The following is a 21,350-nucleotide window of genomic DNA, read 5'->3' as shown; positions in this document are numbered from 1 at the left end:
ACCCTGCCCACAGTGAGCTCACGATTGGCTGGCCTGCAGCGGTGGAATGCTGACCATGAAATGCCTGTGAGTTTTGGCAGAGACAGAACAAGCACACTGCCAGGGACTGACACTTCCCTGTTTTCAAACCAACATGAACACCCACAAAATAACACTCACCATGTTTTTTTTAAGCTCAAATACTGTTTATTTGAAGTTGACAGTAATATGAAGATAGACATGCTGGAATTACTTCAAACAAGTCCCATAAGGCAAAAGAATATACATTTTTTTTCCCTGGCCAAAATATATTTCTAATATATGTGGTAAACAGTACTGCTTAAATAAAAAAAATATATATTTAGTTTAAACCAAAATACATACTTTGAGAAAGAACATTCACTTCCAATCTTAACTTTTTTTTGTATTATGTTTTGGACAGTATTACATTTGGATTGAAATATATAGAATGGCCAAAAGATAAATGAGAAAACAGCTAAAACGTAATATTGAAATTGGATGTTTATGTAAATATATTTTATATCAGCAACTTAAAAAATATAAATATTTGAAAAATATATACATTTGCCGTATGTGGTTGAAGACTTGACTTTGACTTGTGTTACAAAAATCTTCTTAAAATCAGTGAAAATCTATAAAACTCCCAAGTCACACCTTACAAGGGCAAACAGGCCCTGATGAAAACCTCAGAGCATTGTAAAATTATTAAAGGGATAGTACAACCAAAACTTTTATTTACCTTATGATTTACTCAGCCTCAAACCTATAAGTGTATATGACATTATTCTTTCAGACGAATACAAAAAATGTCCTGGTTCTTCCAATCTTTATAAAGATGATGAATGTTATAATTATAATGAATGTTGCTTGAGATTCTGAAGCCAAATAAAGTGCATCCATCCATCATAGAAAGTGCTCCACACTGCTCCGGGGGATTAATAAAGCCATTCTGAAGCAAATCGATACGTTTGTGTAAGCAAAATATCCATATTTAAAACTTTACATACCATAATCTCTAGCTTCCGTTAACTGTCGTACTTGAGTTCAGAAGAGAATGGCACTAGGATGGCTTGATGGTGAGTAAATCATGGGGACATTTTCATTTTTGGGTAAACTATCCCTTTAATTGTAACAGTCTGTACTCCTTACTATCACATTATCCAAAGAACGCATTCACCTACATGCCTGTGTGCAGTCCAGTATAGGGCAACAAATCCAAATTTATCCACATAAAACTCACAGACATTACAGTTCCTGGGAAAACAAAGCCATCTCGATACGCTGTTCCAATGACCCTTTCACAGTCTTTAATTTTTTTGCGTCCACAAAGCAACAGATTGGTGTTCCTGGACGTAGTGCTTGCTTTGCATTAAAAAAATGGTTTTGAGGATTTTTCACAGTCACACTGCTTCTAAGTTTATGTCCGTCCTTTGAATGTGTTCATACAGGTGTAGCTTCCTGAAAACTTATGGATCTCTTCCAGGGCAGATTGGGGCAAAAGACTGTGAAGAAATCAAGAAGTTAGGTGCAGCCAATTGAAATATCTAATATATAATGCATAGAATAATGAATAATATTTTATGTAATACAGAATGGCGAATAAAAATGTTATTCTGCTCTGATTCCTACAACAGTGATAGTCTCACCTCTTAAGGATGACAAGAAAGTGCATGGTCCATGGCAGGACAACAAAGGCAGTGTTGGTCCTTACAGCTTCTACAGTGCGTTCGGCCACCATCTCAGGATTCAGAGGAGGAAACAACTTAGGGAACCTAAAACATATATTCATTGAATAATTGACCACTTTTTAAAAAATATTTCAACTAGGTCTTTATGTTTATCAGCCCCAGCAGCTCATTACCTAACTCTCATTCCCTGGAACATCTCTGTGTCAGTATGGAAGGGAAGCACCGTGGAGCAGCCCACTCCTGGACAGTCCAGCAGGCCTAGCGTCAGGCTTTCCATGAAGGCATAAGACGAGGCCTTGGATGTGCAGTAGTCGATGGCTCCAGGGATGGAGGAGAGGGAGAGAATGGAGTTAATGCACACCACGTGGCCGTTGCAGAGCTCCAGCATGCGAGGAAGAAATGCTTTCGTGGTCTGTGGGGGAGACAGACACAATTACACATTGTTCTGTTCCCTCAACCATCTTCTGGAAAATCCAGCAATAACAATGAAAGCTTCAGAACTTCGGGGTCGGGAATGTGTTAATTGTCTAGTATTCTCTAGACTACCTTTGGTGAAAGTCAACAAGCATATTTGACCGGCTCAGCAGAAATATGAGCCCACATTTAGTGTTTGATCTCAAGTCATATGATGGCTCCTCTGCAAAACTCTATGTAAAACTGGCATTCAGAAAACGCCATGTGTTTGAGATTAGAGCAACAATATATTACAGCAATCCTCAGCATGAGCTACTACTGCAACTAAAGTCTCCAATGATCAGCTCTTGTTCTCATTGACTATGAATGTGTCCTAAAAAGCATGACTGTGTGTAGCCTAAATCAGTCCATTTTCTTCTAAATGTTTAACTTTACCTATTCCACCAGTTCTTTTAGTACCATTCGCTTTTGTTTGTGAATCTCTCTTGTATTTTTGTCTGACTCTTCTATGCGAGGAATGCGGTGTTACTTTTTCTCTTTTGGCAAAAACATGCTTAAATGATGAGGAACGCTTCCAAGAATTACAGCATGACAAGTGACTTAACGTTAAGTAACTGAAAAATGTTCTGCAAAACACAGGAGTATCTAGAGTTCATGTTAGGTTCAAATCAGGGTTACTGCACTACAACAAATTGAGCATTTAAGCAGCAAATAAGTTAAGATATTGATTAGTTTCTTACCCAGAACTGTCCAAGTGTGTTTATGTGCTGGGTTTTCAGGAGTGCGTCATCGTCACTGTCCATAAGATTTTTTCCATGGACAACAGCTGCATTATTGACAAGAATGGTGACATCCCCGACCTGTGTTAGACCACATCATTTAGAGCCAAATTTACTGTGTGGATAAGTAAAATTTTAATATTTTGGTTCCAAGGAAAATAAAAGATTATCAGTGTTGGGAAGGTTACTTTGGAAATGTAATAGGTTACAGATTACAAGTTACCCTGTTTAAAATGTAATAGTAGTGTAACTTTTTCAATTACTTTATTAAAGTAATGTAACTAATTACTTTTGAGTACTTTTTGATTACTTTTCTAAATTTGTGAAAATTAAAGAATAATAAATAAAAGCATATACATCAACTTAAATACAGTTATCTAATAAGCATGTGACATATTCTGTGTAATAAACTCCTGAAACATTGGTGTTTTTTTAAACTGCTGTCTCTTTGTATATGATGATAGTTTTCTCAAAATAAGTAAAATGCACATGAAGTGACACAGAGCAGTTCTAGAAATTATGTTTATGTGCTCGTGTACTCCTATATTGAGGCAGCAGAGGTTGAAAACACTGCGAGCTTCAGTAGGCCTATGTGTAGTAAATGAAACCATGTCTTTGCCATTAATTTACAGGAGGGGCGGACTGGGAAAAAAATCAGACTGGAAAATTCAAACTCATACAAACAAATTCATGGACAAAACTATTTTTTGCATGGACCTGACATAAAAAAGGTTTAAATCTTTAATTTGGGGACATGCAAAATAATTAAAAGTTCTCTCCTGAACTGCACCTACACTTCTATTTTTCTCTTCAGTCTCTTTATTTTGCCCTGTTATCCATCTCTCGTGACTTTAATACTCAAGATTGAACAAAACTATACTTTACAATACAATACTCTACAATATCTTTATAGGAAAATCCTAATACTGTACACGAGTCATGTTTTTCCCTTACAAAAATTAACCATGCTTTTATTAGCCTATATAAAAGTAAAATAACCTTTTTTTTTTTTTTTTGCAAATGGATTTGTATTTATTCTTAAATAAATACATTTGTAAAATAATTTTACATTTTTGGTTACCACAGTTAAACAATAGTAACCATTTTCTCTGGATTTATAGTTAAATATTAAAATGTTAATTTTCGTAAGGGTTGTGTTGTTGTCTGTCATAGCTCCCCCTAAACCTATAAAAAAAAATCTGAATTTTTTTCAGCTAAATTACTACTGTAACATTACAACAGATAATAATGATGTGCTTTATATAGTATTTTGAGTGATGACTGATGAGCAACGTGACAAAAAAGCATCTTTACAGATGAAACTGACCTGAAACCCTGAACAGGAGTTCTGCTTCTCTGCTCCAGCAGTCCACTGTATTCTCTCTCTTTCTCTCTCTCTCTCTCTCTCTCTCTCTCTCTCTCTCTCTCTCTCTCTCGCATTGATTACTCTGAGTCTGATCCAAACCGTTTGGCGGAGGCGCGGAGAGCGCGCGAGTCATGACTAACAATTCATGACTTATTAGAGATTTAATTCTCAAATGGCGGATTCGCAAATGATCGCTTTAGTACATTCGGCAGGCAATTATACAATAATGATATTAAAATAGCGGGCAAAATCGGCTGCCAGGCCACCGAGAATTGTCCCGGTTCTCCCGGTGTCCAGTCCGCGCCTGATCTCCACAGACACGCAGAATGTGCAAGTCATATTTTGCATTTTTGGGGCTTAATATTCACAGACACTTGTCGATGTCATGTTTTGATTCAAGTGTACTGACCTACTTTTGATTTAGTCATCCAAAATGTGGCATATTCCGTCCGCGTTAGGCATTTCGTTTTTATGACTGGATTCTACGAACCAGACTGTATTTCCGCATCCCGGAAATTATTAGGGCGGTATGTCTCAGAATAGTCAGTGCAATTTGGGAAAGAAATCAGTTAAATGTGTATGTGGATGTGTGTAAATATTCAAATGTAATCCCCTTTGTAATCGTAAAAAATTTCATAAGTAACTGTAATTTAATTACTCATTTTTTCATAGTAACTGTAACTAATTACAGTTACAATAATTTTGTAATTAAATTACGTAACGCCGTTACATGTAACTAGTTACTCCCCAACACTGAAGATTATTAATTATTACATTTACATTTAATCATGTGGCAGATCCTTTTATCCAAGGTTACTTAAAAATGAGGAAAATGGAAGCAAACAAAATCAAAAAAGAGCAATGATATGCAAGTGCTATAACAAGTCTCAATTAGCTTAACGCAGCACATGGAGCAAGATCTTTTTTTTTTTTTTTGGAAATTAGAAAATAAAATAAAAAAACAGATAGAAAAATAGAGCAACAAAGTGTTACAAGCCTTTTTTGCTTTTGTTAATTGAATAACAAATAAAAAGAAAACATAGAATACAAAAAGATTAGAGAAGCTAGTGTTAGTTATGGAATGATATTGCGGACTTTATTCAAAAGGCATTGCAAATTGTATTTGCAATTGCGTTTTCAATTTGTGGACGCATAAAATGTGACATAATCCAAACGCAAATGCAAATCGCGCATTACCGTTTTCATTTTCGATTAAGTGAATGCACAGTGTCTGCCAAATTTAAAATTGAAATGCAAAGTCCGTTTGCAATTGTGTTTCCCATATCTTAGGAGCTATGAGCCTGTCATATTTAAATAGCAATATTAATTACCACATTTGCCTTTTCACTCTCTCTGCACTGTGGATGTAAACTGCCAAAACTCAAATGGAATCGCAATACCTTTTGCATTTGAATTTCCAACGTCTACACGGAAACCTGTCAATCAAGTGACAGGGGTGGGGCCGTTTTATTGGGCGTGTTTGCATTGGGAAGTGACGATCGTACTAAAATGTAATATGTTTTTACTAGGGTAAATATGAGTTAACGATAGTGTTTATAATTAAGCCACAGTAGCCACAAATGTACAGTTGTCTTAGACGAATTCTCCTTGATTCAGCAGTTGCACGATGTACAGCCGAGAGTCCTGTCTTGAATCTAGAGATCTGATACTATTTCAGTGTAGCTTTGGTAGCTCAGTGGTTAGTGAATGTCATCTCTCACGGCATACAGTCTTTAAGCGCGTGTTCGAAACCCAGGCAGACACAGACGTTCTTTATTTTTTTGTTTATCCTACTAACTTCAGCCACTGATTTCGGACTTGCATCCTCAGTAGTTCAGACTTTGTGCATTCGACTCGGGAGTGTGATGTCTGCGAGGACGCAGGTCCGGTAATTCTGCAAACAGCAGCGTACTTGATAACATGTCAGCTCGCCTTGACTACTGCAATTTTCCTCACTGTATGATCGCCCGTTTGGCGGCTGAAGTTAGTAGGATAAACAAAAAAATAAAGAACGTCTGTGTCGGCCCGGGTTTCGAACACGCGCTAAAAGACTGTATGCCGTGAGAGATGACAGTCACTAACCACTGAGCTACCAAAGCTACACTGAAGTAGCACCAGATCTCTAGATTCAAGACAGGACTCTCTGCTGTACATCGTGCAGCTGCTGAATCAAGGAGAATTCGTCTAAGACAACTGTACATTTGTGGCTACTGTGGCTTAATTATAAACACTATCGTTAACTCATATTTACCCTAGTAAAAACATATTACATTTTAGTACGATCGTTACTTCCCAATGCAAACACGCCCAATAAAACGGCCCCACCCCTGTCACTTGATTGACAGGTTTCCGTGTAGACGTTGGAAATTCAAATGCAAAAGGTATTGCGATTCCATTTGAGTTTTGGCAGTTAACATGCACAGTGCAGAGAGAGTGAAAAGGCAAATGTTGTAATTAATATTGCTATTTAAATATGACAGGCTCATAGCTCCTAAGATATGGGAAACACAATTGCAAACGGACTTTGCATTTCCATTTTAAATTTGGCAGACACTGTGCGTTCACTTAATCGAAAATGAAAACGGTAATGCGCGATTTGCATTTGCGTTTGGATTATGTCACATTTTATGCGTCCACAAATTGAAAACGCAATTGCAAATACAATTTGCAATGCCTTTTGAATAAAGTCCGCAATATCATTCCATAGTTAGTAAATGAATAGAGTGCAAGTCTAAAAGGACCAAGTTTAGAATTAAATCGAATTAGATTTGAGAGTGCTAGAGTTAGAGTGTCTAATAAAGATGCAAGAGATGTGTTTTTGAAGAAGGCTAAGGACTCAGCTGCTCGGAAATGATTATTATGTAAAAAATTATGGAAATTATGTAATTATGTACATTATGTAAAATTAATATAAATAATGCAATTTTTTATTTAGAATACAGCATGAACAAGGGTCCCACAGACAAAAAAGCACTAGCCTATATAAAGAATGGGAGTCTTCGGCATTAAAATACTTGAAAATCCTTAGCCTAAACCCTAGCAGCCAAAAAGGGGGTGCTAGAGAGCACCATTCTGAAATCTTAAATGACAAAAAAAGAAACCTTACAGTCTTGTGGGTGTATGTTTGAGACGGGGTCACTATGTAAAGTCCTTTTGGCTAAAATATCTTTTATTGATCTCTTGAGACAAGGAATGAAGGGTTTAAATATACCTTTTCCCTGAGCACTTTGGCTTGCTGGTACACTTCCTCTCTGTTGCCCACGTCGCACACAAAGTAATGGCACTCTGTTCCAGTCATGGAAATCTCCTCACATGTCTCTTTTAAACATTTCTCTGTGCGGCCCCACAAAATCACCTGAGGGAGGAAAGTCATTATTGGTGTAAAGTACATCCAGAACATCATTTACACTTTTCGACAACAGAAGGAGTTTTTACATTGTAAGCTGAGGGACAACTCTATCTAACTCTGTGATGTATTATGCATGATTGCTACACATTGATGTATAGGTTGAGCTCTCTAAGGAGTTACTGAATGAAGTATTTCCTTATCATTGTACATGAGGTTTTAGGGAGAGCTAGTGAGAGTGATAGAGGACAGGGTCAGGCTGTGTAGGTCGGTTAACTCTCTGGCTATTAGATCCATCACTCAGCAAGGTCAGTGAGAGGTAATGAACACAAGGATGAGTCCATCCCCTCCCTATCCTGTCAATCTCAATCCACCTCATAAACAAACATACACACATAAAACAGTCACATGTTCTGACCTTCTGAGCAACCCTTCACTATTCAAAGCCTCTCAAGGGAGAGCATTAGTGTGGGGGAATCTCACATAACCTGTCAAGAACATGTCTGGGTCCCCCCAAATGTATTTTATTTTTATATTATTTTTTTGCTTTGTGACAGTACAAAACATAATTAAATTAAATTAAATTAAATTAAATGCTTTCCAGGAAAATGCTCCGGCATATCTTGCAACCCTACGTAGGACAACTGTAAAATAAAATAAAATAAAATAAAATAAAAAATAAAATAAAATAATCCACCTAGGGTATTTCCCTGCTTGCGCCTCTGGTAACCCTACATAGGACAACTGGAAAACTCCTTTATATAAAGTATAATTTTGAGAGGGACAGAGTGAAATAGGACAAGCAAGCAACAGATGTGCTTTCTTATGTGACATACTGCCTGACTCATGTCCCACCTAATGTCACAAAGAGCACATGGTGAGTGTCCCATTATCAGTAAAAATCAAGCAACAGAGCCACTAAGAGACATGGGCAGGGGCAGCCTACCACCCCCTCATTAGTGCTGGCCCAGAGGGGTCAGGCATGGGCCAAAGCCCAGCTGGGAGTATAGGAGTGTCAGCCTCTATTCACCTTCACCTTCCCACCTTTATACCTCATCCTTCACCATTTACATAAACTTTGTAGAACTTCATAATTCTAAATGTACATTTGAGAATATTATAAGGCTGTTCAAGGGTTTTAAACTCAAAGACTAATGCAGTAGATTATAAGGAAAAGATGTGAAAGATTTTCATCCTCTTTTAATCCCTCTCTTAGGGAAATAAAACACATATTTGATCAATATTTAATTGAGGAGGCCCAACTTGTGTCTGCTTGACTTGACTTTCATACACAGCTTCAGCTCCATTGGCTTTCTGTTTGACTCTGTTCCTCTGGGATTCAGCCGTAAGCAGCCCACACAATAACACAAATGACATCATCAGCCCTGCTTTGCGAATCTGGCTGACCTGCCAGTGAACTTGGTTGTGGTAACCAATCTGCAAGCCAAGGTACTTCTCTGCCTACGATACCCCATTGCAAAGTGATCCATTCACACACCTATACATGTTGGGTACACATTCACACACATGACTGCAGCACACACACTTCCACTCCCTCACATGAACAGTATTATTAATGTATTCCTGACACTTAATGCTTGTGCTTTTACTGGTGTTACTCTATTACTGGGAAGAGTGATATAGTAAGTATAAATCAGTTTTATATTCATTAACAATAATCATAATAAACAAGATGATTTAGTTACAGTTCATCATGTAGGCTATGACTGGGTATAGTTTGAACTTCCCTGGAAGGTTGAAGAGTCACACATGATTTGGGTTCAACAAAACAGTCGTGCCTGTCAGCAGCCCATTGTTGGGCAACTGTAAGGACATAAAGGCTTAGGAAACACCTGTGTTTGTATGCAGGAGGAATATGAAACAGAACTCAAGGCTTCAGATGAGGGCAGCAACAGGTCACACTACTTTCTGTTGACTGCGCTGACTGGAAAGCCATGCTGTGCCCCATCAGGACAAACTCAGCCATTTCAAAGTGTATTTACACAACCAAAAAGGTGTTTACTGCAATGAATGTGAATAAATCAGATAAACACAACCCTTACTGGTTTTGTTTGGTTGTCAGTAATGCTGAAATAATAAACAAGCCGATCAATTATGTAACAGAAAAATGTCCTAAGTTACTCACATTTGTGAGCTGAATCTGAGCTGATTCCTTTTCTCTTTCTCACTTTAAAACGTAGGCCCAATGTTGTTAGTATTGTAGGAGTGCTGTGAATTTTTAATCCATGTCAGCAAGTGAGCAATTTTGAAAGCGATATTTAAACCGGCGTTTTTTCACCTGTCTCCACATACCTGTAACTTAGACGCTAACGAACAGAAGTGACATTCGCCAGAGGAGGTAACCATAACAACGGTACGCCGCGTGCGCGCTTTCCGTTATGGCGGGGTTACGTCGATAAATAGCCACGTTAAGTTTCCTTTTATTATATGTCTATCCAAATGTATAACAGAACTTTATTGTTCTGTTCAAAAACGTTTTGTAGATAAATACGTTTGTTTATCTTATCGCGTTAGTGGCGCCAAATTACAATTTGTGTTGCGCGAGACTAACCTCAGATTGCGCTTTAGAACTTCAAGTTACGTTTCGCAATACACATTACAAACCAATACAAACAGATTTTTTTTTTTTATATATATAAAACTTCTTTAAAAAGCTCAGATGTATTTTCTATATGCGGTCCTTGATTAAGACTGAAATAAGCACTCAATTTATTTTATTTTATTTTATTTTAAATTAAGAAGCATGATGAATTGCGTTTAACCGAATAAAAACGCTAACGCAGCCTTACCTTTCTTGCTCCTTGTTTGGCGAACTCTTTAGCCAGGTGACGGCCGATTCCTCTTCCTCCTCCAGTGATGAGGACCACATCAGTGCCCAGATCTCTGCGCTTCTGGCGCGTAAACAAGCGCACGATCGCCCTCAACAAGCAAAAGAAGATCTGGAGAGGAAAAAGCAACGCGCATCCCAGCACCTTCATCTCCATCATGACTTTCAGATAGTCCGATCTTTCTATCGAGTTTGTGGATTAAAACAAGCTCGCAAGAAGCGAATTTGCTTGTCACTTGTCAGCTGTCAAAAGGCACGCTGAAGTTCTTCTCTGAGTAACTGTAAATGCGTCCAGCTCTCCTGGTCTGAAGAAGAAAGTCCCTTAAAGTGCGAGAGGGTCATCAGCTTGCCAAATGTCTTGCCTACCTACGAATGAAGAACTGTCACACGTGAGACCTCTCTCTCTCCCTCTCTCTCTCTCTCTCTCTCTCTCTCTCTCTGTGTGTGTGTGTGTGTGTGTGTCGATAAAGTGCGTGGAGAACGGTATAACATCAGCCAGTCTCCGTGCGCTTTATCTCAAGAGGCGGGACGGAACTCAAGTAGGCTATCGTACGAAAATTGAGAGAAATAATTAGTGAAATATTTATTTATAATTTATGCTACACTGTTATCCTCTCATTTTGCGTGAATAATTCATGATGATCACTGTTAAAGACTCGAAGGGGCTCATCGTGTAAACTGCTGTGAGACTCATTAGTAATGTGTATCTGTTTTGTTATCCAACTTTCAAACATCCTCAGACGTTTTCATGCAAAAATCGCTATATTAAATAGTTAATCTCAGTAGCAAGAACTCGGAAAACTCGAGTTTCACAGCTAACAGGGAACGTTCTCCGTCACGCCAGCATTTACATTTTGTTCAAACAAAAGAAAGAAATTAAATTAAAATATATCTGTATCAGAGATGCAGAGATAATGAGGTTGCGCTATAACTGCTTTACATAACTGCTTGAGGAACTTCTCAGTGCACACCAGCCAGAAGAGTCTATGGACATTTAATGCATAAAAAAGGTATTATGTCTAAAGATCTATACCGTCATCTAGAGGTCATATGCAGTAGGTGAATCTCATTCTCAACATCCAATAGCTTGAACCATGAAGTCAAGTAAGTGATTTTGCACTCAACAGCTGGGATATAAAGAACAACATTAATGAAATGACATTACAATAAGCTGTTTAGAATGATGAAAGCTGTAATGTATGTCCAGGATTATCTGTAGGCTATGTGGGCCGTCCCATTCCACTTCTCTCTAATCCTTTTCTGCAACACAGCTGTGCACAAATACAATGTAGAGTTTATAAAGTCAAAGCATGAATATGTCAGTGTATTGTGCCAAAACAGGTGCGGAAAAAACTGAGCTGAATCGTTGTCACATGGTTGGGGGGGTCAGGGTGGGTTGAGCTTATCGTTCTCATTCTGAGCACATATTTCTCTGCAGCAGTCTCAGTCCTGGATTATAGCGTAGCTGCTGGACAGCAACAGAGATGGCAGAGGAGTTGACAGAGTATCAGACAGGGTTACTAATGGAAAGCGCATCCCATAGTGCTCATGTTAACTCCAGAGTCAATGACAACAGCAGCAACATCAGTGAGGGCCCAAGCATGTCTCCAGCAGAATTGCCAACTGAAAATTATTTAACAGACATGTTTAGAGTTTATCTACAATACTGTTGGATATGTCATGTGTAGGACGTTTTTGTGCCTTACACTTCAGTTGTTTAGTCTCCTTCTTGATCCTGGGATTTTCTGTTAAAAAATGTAAACTTTAGTTAAACTGTAAATGGTCCATAAACCATGTCTATAAATGGTTATGCATGCTGGTATGAAAAAAATACCATACACTGTGTGTGCACTATTTTATTTATTTTTTATTTTTTGCCCACTGATCAAACACTGTGATGTCTTTTGAATATAAACAGCTAACTGTGATTATTTCTCACTAAACAGTATGGGACATTTCATTATTGAGTACAAATAAAATACTGTAAGAAATAGGGATGTTTGGCAATGGACTGAACATTTTAATGTATGCGAGTGCTGGATAAAGTCACTCTGAGCGTTAGATGTGGATCCAGCATTGTGAAGCAGACACATCTTAGGTAGAAACTGAACAGGCATCTAAGTGTTGGCTACAAACCACTTGAATTATTTGTGATGCATCTTCTGGTATACTGACCAAATACTATGAGGCAGGTGTGAGTGTTGGTAGATCCCAATGGGTTTTGGACCGTGCAGCGATACATGGATCCGTTGAGCTCAGCTGGGACTCTCTCCAGAACCAGTACTTTCCCAAATCTCTCTTCACTTCCATCCAGCAGAGGTCCTCCCACACGTGTCCATGTGAAAAGAGGCTCTGGAAACACTTTATTCTGTAGCACAAAGAGAAAACCAAAATATTGGATATATAGTTGATATCTTTAGACATGCAAGTGTGAAACATTACAAACAAAGCTAAAATATTTATGAGGAGTTGCTAGGGAGACTCTTTTTAATCATTTATATACATTAGCTAAACACCACTGGCAGTATTCATTTGCTCATATATTTTATACTTGAAGAGAATATTAAACAGTTTTCAAAAAAAGCTCTCAAAGACATTTAAGGTACACTATAAATTATCAAAAGCAACTTAATTATTTAGCTCAACATTTCCGAAAGACATTGGTAGGCATTATAATGTAAAACATTTGCCATTGCTGTTGCCATGCATTCAAATTAGAGCAGGCATATTCTGCTGAGACAAAAACATGAATCACTGCTACTGTTAAGCTGCATTGTTTGCAAATAATTATTTTGCACCACTTTATATGCTAGAAACATTTCTTCTTTCATGATTGTACCGCTTTGGGCCCCATTTGGAATCCCTCCACTTTGATGCGAACCGTGTCTCCCACTTTTGCTCTGCTTGGTGCCACAGAGAGTTTCGGGCCTTTTGGAGCAGCTTGTAAACAGTGAGAAGTAAAAGTGTTGTCATTATATCAGAGGAGGCAGAGAGTCAAGGTCTTCCATTTATATATATATATATATATGTTATACCCTGTGTAAACAGTAAGGTTTAGTCTAATGTGGTAACAGTAACTAGCATTAAAATATATATGTATATAGTTCAAAAAGACCAATAACTAAAATCAATAATTTTAAAGTGAATTTAGGTATCACAAATTTATGTACAGTATGAAAAATTTATATTCATTTTGCTAACTGCTCAAGATTGCATTTAATAGTGTTGCCAAATCTGAAGATGAAGAAAATGTTGAAGTAAAGTTAATCTTAGTGTAGAAACAGGAAAAAGGAGCAAACATAATGAAAATATGAAATAAAAACTCTAATATATTGTGAGACCCTAATAAACATACAATGTCGTCTGTTTATCTGTTTAACTTTGTTTATCAGCTGGAAAAAATCTTTCTGAAATTGATTCCAATGATATCGTTTCTCTGTGCCTTTATCATTATAACTGTGCTGTGGGCCCTGCTATTCTTTTATATTGAGAATGGTTTTTAGAACTATATCTTTATCATTATCTTTATAGATATCGTCTTTGGTGTGAACGGGCCTTTAGACTCAGTAACTGTATTTGGTAACGTATATAAAGGGACACTCACAGAGTGTAACCTCTGCCTTCATGGGCATGGAAAGAGCAGGGTGCTTGACTTCACAGGTGAACAGAGCCTCATTGTCCAGCTGTGGGTTCAAGTGCCATGTCAGCATGGCTTGGACCTCCAAAGTACCGTCATGAAGCTCAGACTGCGTATGGTTGAAGTAATACATCGGGCTTGAGCTCAGCACCCAGCGGGGAAACTCTCGGCTGATCACAGTCTCTGGGATGACCTCTGTGGTGGGACTGGCTTCCTCTTGACCAGGGGCTCCAGATGTGTAACTGCGCTGGGGCCGGTCCTTATCCAGACGCACCGGCTCGCTGTGAGGGCCCAGGAAAGAAAGAGACTTCTGCACTTTTGTATCATCCAGTTCTCGACTTAGAAGCGGCTGGTTATCTAGGGCAGCGAGCAAGCCTCTGTTTTCCACTTTCTCAGTAGACGTGAAAGGATGGACTTCTATAAGTTCTCCATCCCTCTTGAAGTACACCTGAGTTTGGTGAAGAAATAATTATGAGAAGTTACAACTGAACGGCAAAGAAACACATTTCCATTTAAATAACCTCCGCTTTGTGCATGTCCGTCTTTATTTAGGTTTTAATTTAGAGCTTGTTTTTAATTCTTCTACTAACCACCGGGGCAGGTTTTCCTCCAGTTACAATGCAAACAAGCGTGAAATTTTGAGCCTCATAGCGACTGAATCGAGCTGGCTGATTTGCTGCCTCAACAGATATTGATTTTGGTGGAGCTGAGAAAAACAAAGACATTGAAAACTCATTATAAATCAATAGCTTCACCAGCAATTCAAAGAGATAAGCAGAGAGGACAGTGCAGCATTCAAAGTAATTATTAGTATCTTTCCCTCAGGGGCACTTTTGTGCTTCAGACCGCAAGCCAGGAGATCCTCATTTAATGAGCTTTCAGTTTATAAGCAAAGTGCATTAATATAGGCAAGATTTAGATCACAATAGCAAAATCTCTTGTTTTAAGTCAGTAATCCATGTGAAATCTTTCTAATGATTTCTTAGTTGCCATGAAATAAACTCTAGCTCGTATCTCACTTACATGTCACGGCATATTACATCTGATTGAAATGTATTAATTTACAAGTGCATGCCGAGGGAAATTGCATGAAAGTTATGGGCATGTACGCACTTGCACAAGCAATTAAGATAGAGAGACTGAGAATTGAAAATATTGTCCTGGTTTTGATACCAAAAAGATATTCAGTACACACTGTTATTATACTATAGGCTAAAACACTGCTCAATCAAAATAAGCATCTTTATCAAGTAGTTAATCATGAATTTTCCATTATCGGTATTACATTTACAGAGAATCCTTTCCAATAACAGAAAAGTGCACTGAAATGTTTTTTCTTTTTCCAGAGGTTACAGATATAGTTCACACAAAAATGAGAATTCTGCCATGATGGACTCTTTCTCGTGTTGCTCCAAACCTCTTTCTTGTGTGGAACACAAATTAAAATATTTCTGTCAATACAACGAATGTCAGTTGGGCCCAAAGTTTTTCTTTCATGTACCCAAAAGAAAGAAAGTCACACAGGTTTGAAAGAACATGACTTTTAGAAGAACTATGGCAGTTAATAACAGAATATAATGGATTTTGTTGAGCCAACCAGATACTAAAGCAAATCCCTGCATTTTTATGACCACATACAATGCCTCAACATAGAAATTGAGTATGATGGTTTAAAACTAGAACCTACACATGACATTAAGAGTGATACTCCCAGATGCCAAGACCACCTTCTCTCTAGATACCCTGTCATAGATCCCCACGTGGCATTCATATGGTCCATCATCTTCCATCTGGACCTCAGGGAGCCTGAGAACAGTGAGGAACAATCTGTCTAAACACATAACAGCAGTCATAAAAATAGCACTGTGCGTGCCGAGAGGAAGGCCAAGTAATATCCACTATAAACTGCGCTCTGCTGGATATAACTATAACCTGACAGTTGACTGGTAAACAAGGTCCTCTCGTCTGCGGAAGTCCTCCATGTGAGAAAAATTGGTGTTGTACATGGCGTCGTAGGTGAAAATTTTCTGTTTTGATGTTCCACCTTCTGTCACCTTTGAAAAAAAGAACAATATACTATCATGTACTGGGTAAAAGAAAGTTGAGAGATTTTTTTTTGCATTTACATGTTTTCTACTTACGTTAAATAATTGAGTATTTGCAATAATTTGTATAAATGTTCTTGTAAGTTCAGAAATAGTTAAAAATTGTTTTTACATAGTTAAAATTTGTTTTTTTTTTTTTGTTTTTTTTGTGCATGTATAAAGTCATCTTATTAACTACAGTATGGACAAGATCCATTAACATCTGACAACCACATTTGCAGTTATGCACCTGGCAGACACTTAGATTCAAAGCAAATTCATTGCTTTCAAGATAAAGTATACATTTTTACCAGTTGGTGTCAAATACTTAATTTTTAAAAAAAAATAAACAAAATGGTTTGATGTTTTGTTCTCTATACATTTTTAATAGTTTGTATGATTTCCAGCGGAGGGGGATAGATGCAGAAAAGCAAAAATAATTTATGATTTTCTAAGTAATTAAATAAACATGATATATTGGAAATGTCTTTTTTAAATGTCATGGCAATATATTGGCATACTGATGTGTTTAATTGAATGTTTTATCCATTGGCTCATCAAACCTGTCACACTTATGTCTCTGTGTGACGAAAAAATGAAAACAGCTTGTCCTAAAATCACTGAGCCATTCACTCTTAATCCTGAATTTATTTTCATATTTTTGACAGCTTCTGTTCTCACAATGTCAATTTTCCAACTAAAATAGTTTGAAAAGGCGCAAAAAGTAGCACACTGAAAAACAAGTGATTATTTTTTTCCAGGATGCTGAAATAAAAGGCGTATCATGCAAAGATGAAGCTCGGACCCCACTTACCCGAAACCACACAATCTCTCGTAAGTTGCCATCGGTCCTGAAATTGCACTTCAAAGTCACTGTGTCCCCCATAACCACAGGAGGGAGAGGCTCAATGGTGACTGTTAAATAACCTGGAAAAAGATAGCAGTGTCACTTTCTGAATGCATTATTACATCCTCAAATTGCACAGCCCTCCTTTAAAATCCCATTCAAATTACCAGCAATGAGTTCTAGCAAAATTACAGTGCTCTCCTTATTCCTGAACTCATTAAGTCATAAGTTAGCAAAACGGAGTGCTTTTGAAGAACGCATTATAAACCTTCCCCAAGAGAGGTCATACTGCAATGACAGTGAAATTATAACATATAATGAGCTCTTGATCCAAATTGTGAATATTTCAGATCAGAAGCATGATTGCAAAAACCAATATTAATGGATGTTGAGAAGTCCGCAAGAAGATGTCTCTGTGGTGTTTCATTAATTTTTAATCTCCTCACAGCATGAAATAACAGTATTTCATTGGCACATACCTGACAGGTATACCTGATTATCCAGTATTCAACCAATTCTGCTTGTAATGACACTGATCCAGAAAAAAACTGTTCTTAAAACAATGTCTGTATTACAGACATATTAGTCTGTAATACAGACTATTCATATTCATAGATTTTTGCTCTCAGCTATGGCAAAACAAAACAGCAAAATAAAAAGCAAACCAAAAACTAAACAGAACCCAAAATCAAAGTAAATTACTCTATAAAAATAAACTTTAAAATAAATGATAAATAACAGACTTTAATCAGCACATTATATGTGAAGTGTATCCATGATTATCCATTATTTAACAAACTCTGCTTGTATGACATTGATCTAGAAAAACTGACGTAAAGTCAATATCTATATTGCAGGCAATGGTCCTAATTTCAATTTTTTTTAAATCTAACTTCTTATGTATAAAAAAGTAAACAAATAAAAAAATAAATACTATAAAAATAAACTCCAAAACAAGACTCATCGGTGCATGTCTGTCAGGTATTGTACCTCTCTGATGAAATGAAACAAATTAAAACTAAAAAAGTGCCCCTATTATGTTATGAAAGGTTCATATTTTGGTTTTGGGAGACCCTAACAACAGATTAACATGCATGCAAGGTCAAAAAACACTATTTTATTTTAGTTTAGTTTGGTTTATTTTATTTAACTGTATTTGCTCAACGACTCCCAAATGATTTGTATAACTATTGATTTTTCTGCTGTGATTGGTCCGATGGGTCGATTTCATTTTCATTTCATCATGCCTGTAATGCCTGATAAAGCAGCATTTGTGAGTGCAGTGCTGCTTACAGCGTTACCACACAACAAGTGGGCAGACAATATGCTCATTTTTCATGTTGATGTGAATATGAAACATTATTAACACATACATGTGCACTTTCAGATTTAAAACGTTGCAGGATGTTTTCATTCACTTGAAGCGATGTGAAACAAAACACAAAACTAAACACAACAGAACATAAAGCAAAGCAAAATTTCAAAATGTAAAGAAACTAAATAAAAGCTAAAGAACCTTAAAAAACATTACAACTACGCAAAAAAACTAAAACGAGGAAAATCACTGTAAGTGCTACACACAATAAAACAAAATGTAAAGAAACAAAACAAAGTAAACTCAAAAGAAACAATGTGAAAAGCTACAAAAAATAAGAAACTGTAAAGTAATAAAAAAGTTAAAAGTGAATGAAACAAAGCTTAAAAAAAATCAACAAAAACAAAGCAAATCTTAAAAAATACCACCCAATTACAGTTTTTTTACAAACTCTAGACACAATGCAAAATCTACTATAAATACTGGATAATCAAAAAAGAAGAAAAAGGTAAAGAAACAAAAAGTTAAATCAAACGAAGCAAAGTGAAACGAAACAAAACAAATAAACAAAAAACAAAGCTAAATAGACTATAAATTCTACACTATAAATCAAACACCCATCTGTTTAAAAAAGGATTTGAAAAGATGCTACACACTCATTGTTTAGTGCATTACAGTATTACATAATGGTTGTCACAAAGATGGCCATCAGTGCTGCCAGAGCTGTGTCCCTGTCCTAATAAAATGAAAGGACTTAGTTTACAATTGTTACTCAAATTTTTACCAACATCAGACAGACAGCATGAAATGCCTTCATATCTTGAACAAGTGTGAAAGCAGCCGTGTCTTGCTGAGTGCTGCAGTTCCATTGAAACAGTCACCATGTACCGAGCACAGGCATCAGAGTGGGAGGCAATCGGCCTATAATCTGTCACAAATTCACTGACCTACAAAATCCCACTGCTCCACCGTATTGGCTTTTTTAACTGTGACGTCAGTGAATGGATTATTTTTTTTCAGTGTGTGTGTGTGTGTTTTTTCTTCTTTCCCTAATCCATGGTATTTTCTCCAACCAAGTGAATCTATAGGCTGCCCCACATGCAACACAGGACACTGAGAATGTCCTGAGTAGAGACTGTCTATTTTGAGGGTTTATGACAGTCCCACACCACATAAGCACCTTTTATAGACTGCAATAATCTTGGAAATCACAGAAAATCAATCTCTGGTCAAATGTCAAAGTTGGTTGGAAATGTTAATGGTGATGTGTAAGGATTAGTTGGGCCGCTGTGATGATTTCAGTAATCTGTTTGATTATATAAACATGCATAAAAGCATATCAAAGGTTAAAGTGTATTAAAGATGCCTAGTGTACTCACAAGAATTTTGTGTTATCTGTGAATATGATGACACAGTCTGAAACAGTGGAGAAATTGATCAAAAATAATCAATGACATCAGCTAAACACCGATTGCTAGGTCACCACATATAGGGAGATGTGTTTTCTTTCTTCACACCCATATTTACATTAACGTCCAATCAGTACTGGTTTGTAATGACTTATTCTTAAACCTTTACAATGAATTTGCCCCAATCTTAGCTGTAAATCATAACCTTTACTAAACAGTATCATTATTATTTACTCTAGTGTTAGTTCCAGTTCTGTGAAACTCATTAAATGAAAGTCCAAAAATCATGCTATATATGCATCATGATAAAACTTGAATATGAAATCTGTTGAAGACTTGAGAACTAAAGCAAAACACAGAAGGCTTAAATCACATATCTATGATTACAAATAAAGAAACACAGCTAAATGTGCACTTCTCAAAGCTTCTGGACCTCTAATATGATCTGACCGGTGACATTAAGTGCTCAACTCAAGGGAATGAGACATGACAGGATGCTAGGGCAGCATTATTAAGTTACAGTAAAGAATTTGATGGCTAGAATTACTGATTCATGTCAAGAACAAGCACTCTGTTTCTCAATGCATGCATACTAGGCTTGAAAGAAAAAAATGAACTCTACTCACCCTCAAATTAAAAATACTTATTACATAATATTATATATCTGCTTGCTCTTAACTGTATATACCTGCACTACTGTTCTGCAATCAATGACCTTTAATTATTTCAGAGTGCAGATAACCCCTCATAAAACTGGGTCAGGACAAAAGATTAAGCTTTATCCTCAAAATAACCACCCATCAAAAACATTAAACAAGTGCACCTGAGTTTAAAGGACAAGTCACCTCAATCAAGAAATCATTCATACAGTGTGGAAAAGAATAGCCTGTAAGTTGGCTGTAAATATATAGTGCAGATGTGCTTTAGGTGGTTTGGTATGAACCTACCAAAATGTAAGTACGGACATATATACTATACAGTCAGTCCAAAGCGCGACTCTTAATTAAGTGCAGAGAAAATATCAGCATGGTATGACTTTTACAGCTGTTCTCTGCTTAAATCATACATAATTCAAGTAAAACTTACCTATAACGAAATCCAGTAGGTCAGCACACAGGAGCAAAGATAAAGTAATTATACTCATCTCTTTTGCGTTATTTAAATACCAGTAAATGCTGCAAGAGTGTCAGTATTCCATCTTAATATTATGTAAAAGTCATCCTCCGTACAAAGCTGAAATACTGAGTAACTCGTCGCGATTCTGCCTGTGATTTCTCATGGTGTCCTTCTAAGGGAACAGCAGCAGCAGCAGCAGTAGCATCTCTCGCGCGCAGATTCACCAGAGCAACAGATTTGAATGAATTCATTCTCTCGTGCGCGCGCAGTCATTAACTCACACTCGCTCAGTAACCCCGAGCACTCGGAGCAAACGACTGCCCAGGGAAAAACACTTCATGCTACGTTATTTACATATTAAGGTTAGTATAAAACACTTCTGTGTTTACTGTAAAATTGTAAAATGTATTTTATTGATGGGGACATTTTTAAGTGATAAAATTTGTGGATCTACTAATATACAATAATTATTAATTCACAGTATAGTGCTTGGCTATAGAA

At 37.0% G+C, this 21,350-nt stretch overlaps 2 protein-coding genes across 2 annotated transcripts; both read right to left on the bottom strand.

Annotated features, from left to right (window-relative positions):
- Window positions 1–1,362: 1,362 nt before the first annotated feature.
- LOC132118157 (short-chain dehydrogenase/reductase 3-like) lies at window positions 1,363–10,875 on the bottom strand. The gene is made up of 6 exons (XM_059527761.1): window positions 10,404–10,875; window positions 7,459–7,602; window positions 2,843–2,962; window positions 1,862–2,100; window positions 1,647–1,772; window positions 1,363–1,502 (listed from the first exon to the last, which is right to left on the bottom strand). The coding sequence occupies exons 1-6, from the start codon at window positions 10,599–10,601 to the stop codon at window positions 1,418–1,420; spliced, it is 912 nt and encodes a 303-aa protein (XP_059383744.1). The 5' UTR covers window positions 10,602–10,875; the 3' UTR covers window positions 1,363–1,417.
- A 544-nt stretch (window positions 10,876–11,419) lies between these two features.
- Window positions 11,420–21,082, bottom strand: LOC132118156 (immunoglobulin superfamily member 21-like). The gene is made up of 10 exons (XM_059527760.1): window positions 20,820–21,082; window positions 16,977–17,089; window positions 16,011–16,132; window positions 15,766–15,884; window positions 14,669–14,784; window positions 14,046–14,526; window positions 13,281–13,381; window positions 12,617–12,809; window positions 12,148–12,186; window positions 11,420–12,064 (listed from the first exon to the last, which is right to left on the bottom strand). The coding sequence occupies exons 1-10, from the start codon at window positions 20,875–20,877 to the stop codon at window positions 11,988–11,990; spliced, it is 1,419 nt and encodes a 472-aa protein (XP_059383743.1). The 5' UTR covers window positions 20,878–21,082; the 3' UTR covers window positions 11,420–11,987.
- Window positions 21,083–21,350: the final 268 nt, after the last annotated feature.

This window comes from Carassius carassius, chromosome 37 (assembly GCF_963082965.1).
Source record: "Carassius carassius chromosome 37, fCarCar2.1, whole genome shotgun sequence".
NCBI classification, from domain to species: Eukaryota; Metazoa; Chordata; class Actinopteri; order Cypriniformes; family Cyprinidae; genus Carassius; species Carassius carassius.
Note: the sequence above shows the minus strand (reverse complement) of the source record. Positions and strands in the feature narration are given on the sequence as shown.

Coding starts and splice junctions, on each gene's coding strand:
- LOC132118157 (XM_059527761.1), bottom strand. CDS start 10,601: ATGATGGAGATGAAGGTGCTGGGATGCGCGTTGCTTTTTCCTCTCCAG. Junction 2,101..2,842: donor ACACACTTGGACAGTTCTGG/GTAAGAAACTAA, acceptor TCTCCCCCACAG/ACCACGAAAGCATTTCTTCC. Junction 1,503..1,646: donor TTTCTTGTCATCCTTAAGAG/GTGAGACTATCA, acceptor ATTTCTTCACAG/TCTTTTGCCCCAATCTGCCC.
- LOC132118156 (XM_059527760.1), bottom strand. CDS start 20,877: ATGAGTATAATTACTTTATCTTTGCTCCTGTGTGCTGACCTACTGGAT. Junction 16,133..16,976: donor GAGAGATTGTGTGGTTTCGG/GTAAGTGGGGTC, acceptor TTTTTTTCAAAG/GTGACAGAAGGTGGAACATC. Junction 12,187..12,616: donor CACCTGCCTCATAGTATTTG/GTCAGTATACCA, acceptor ATTTTTTAACAG/AAAATCCCAGGATCAAGAAG.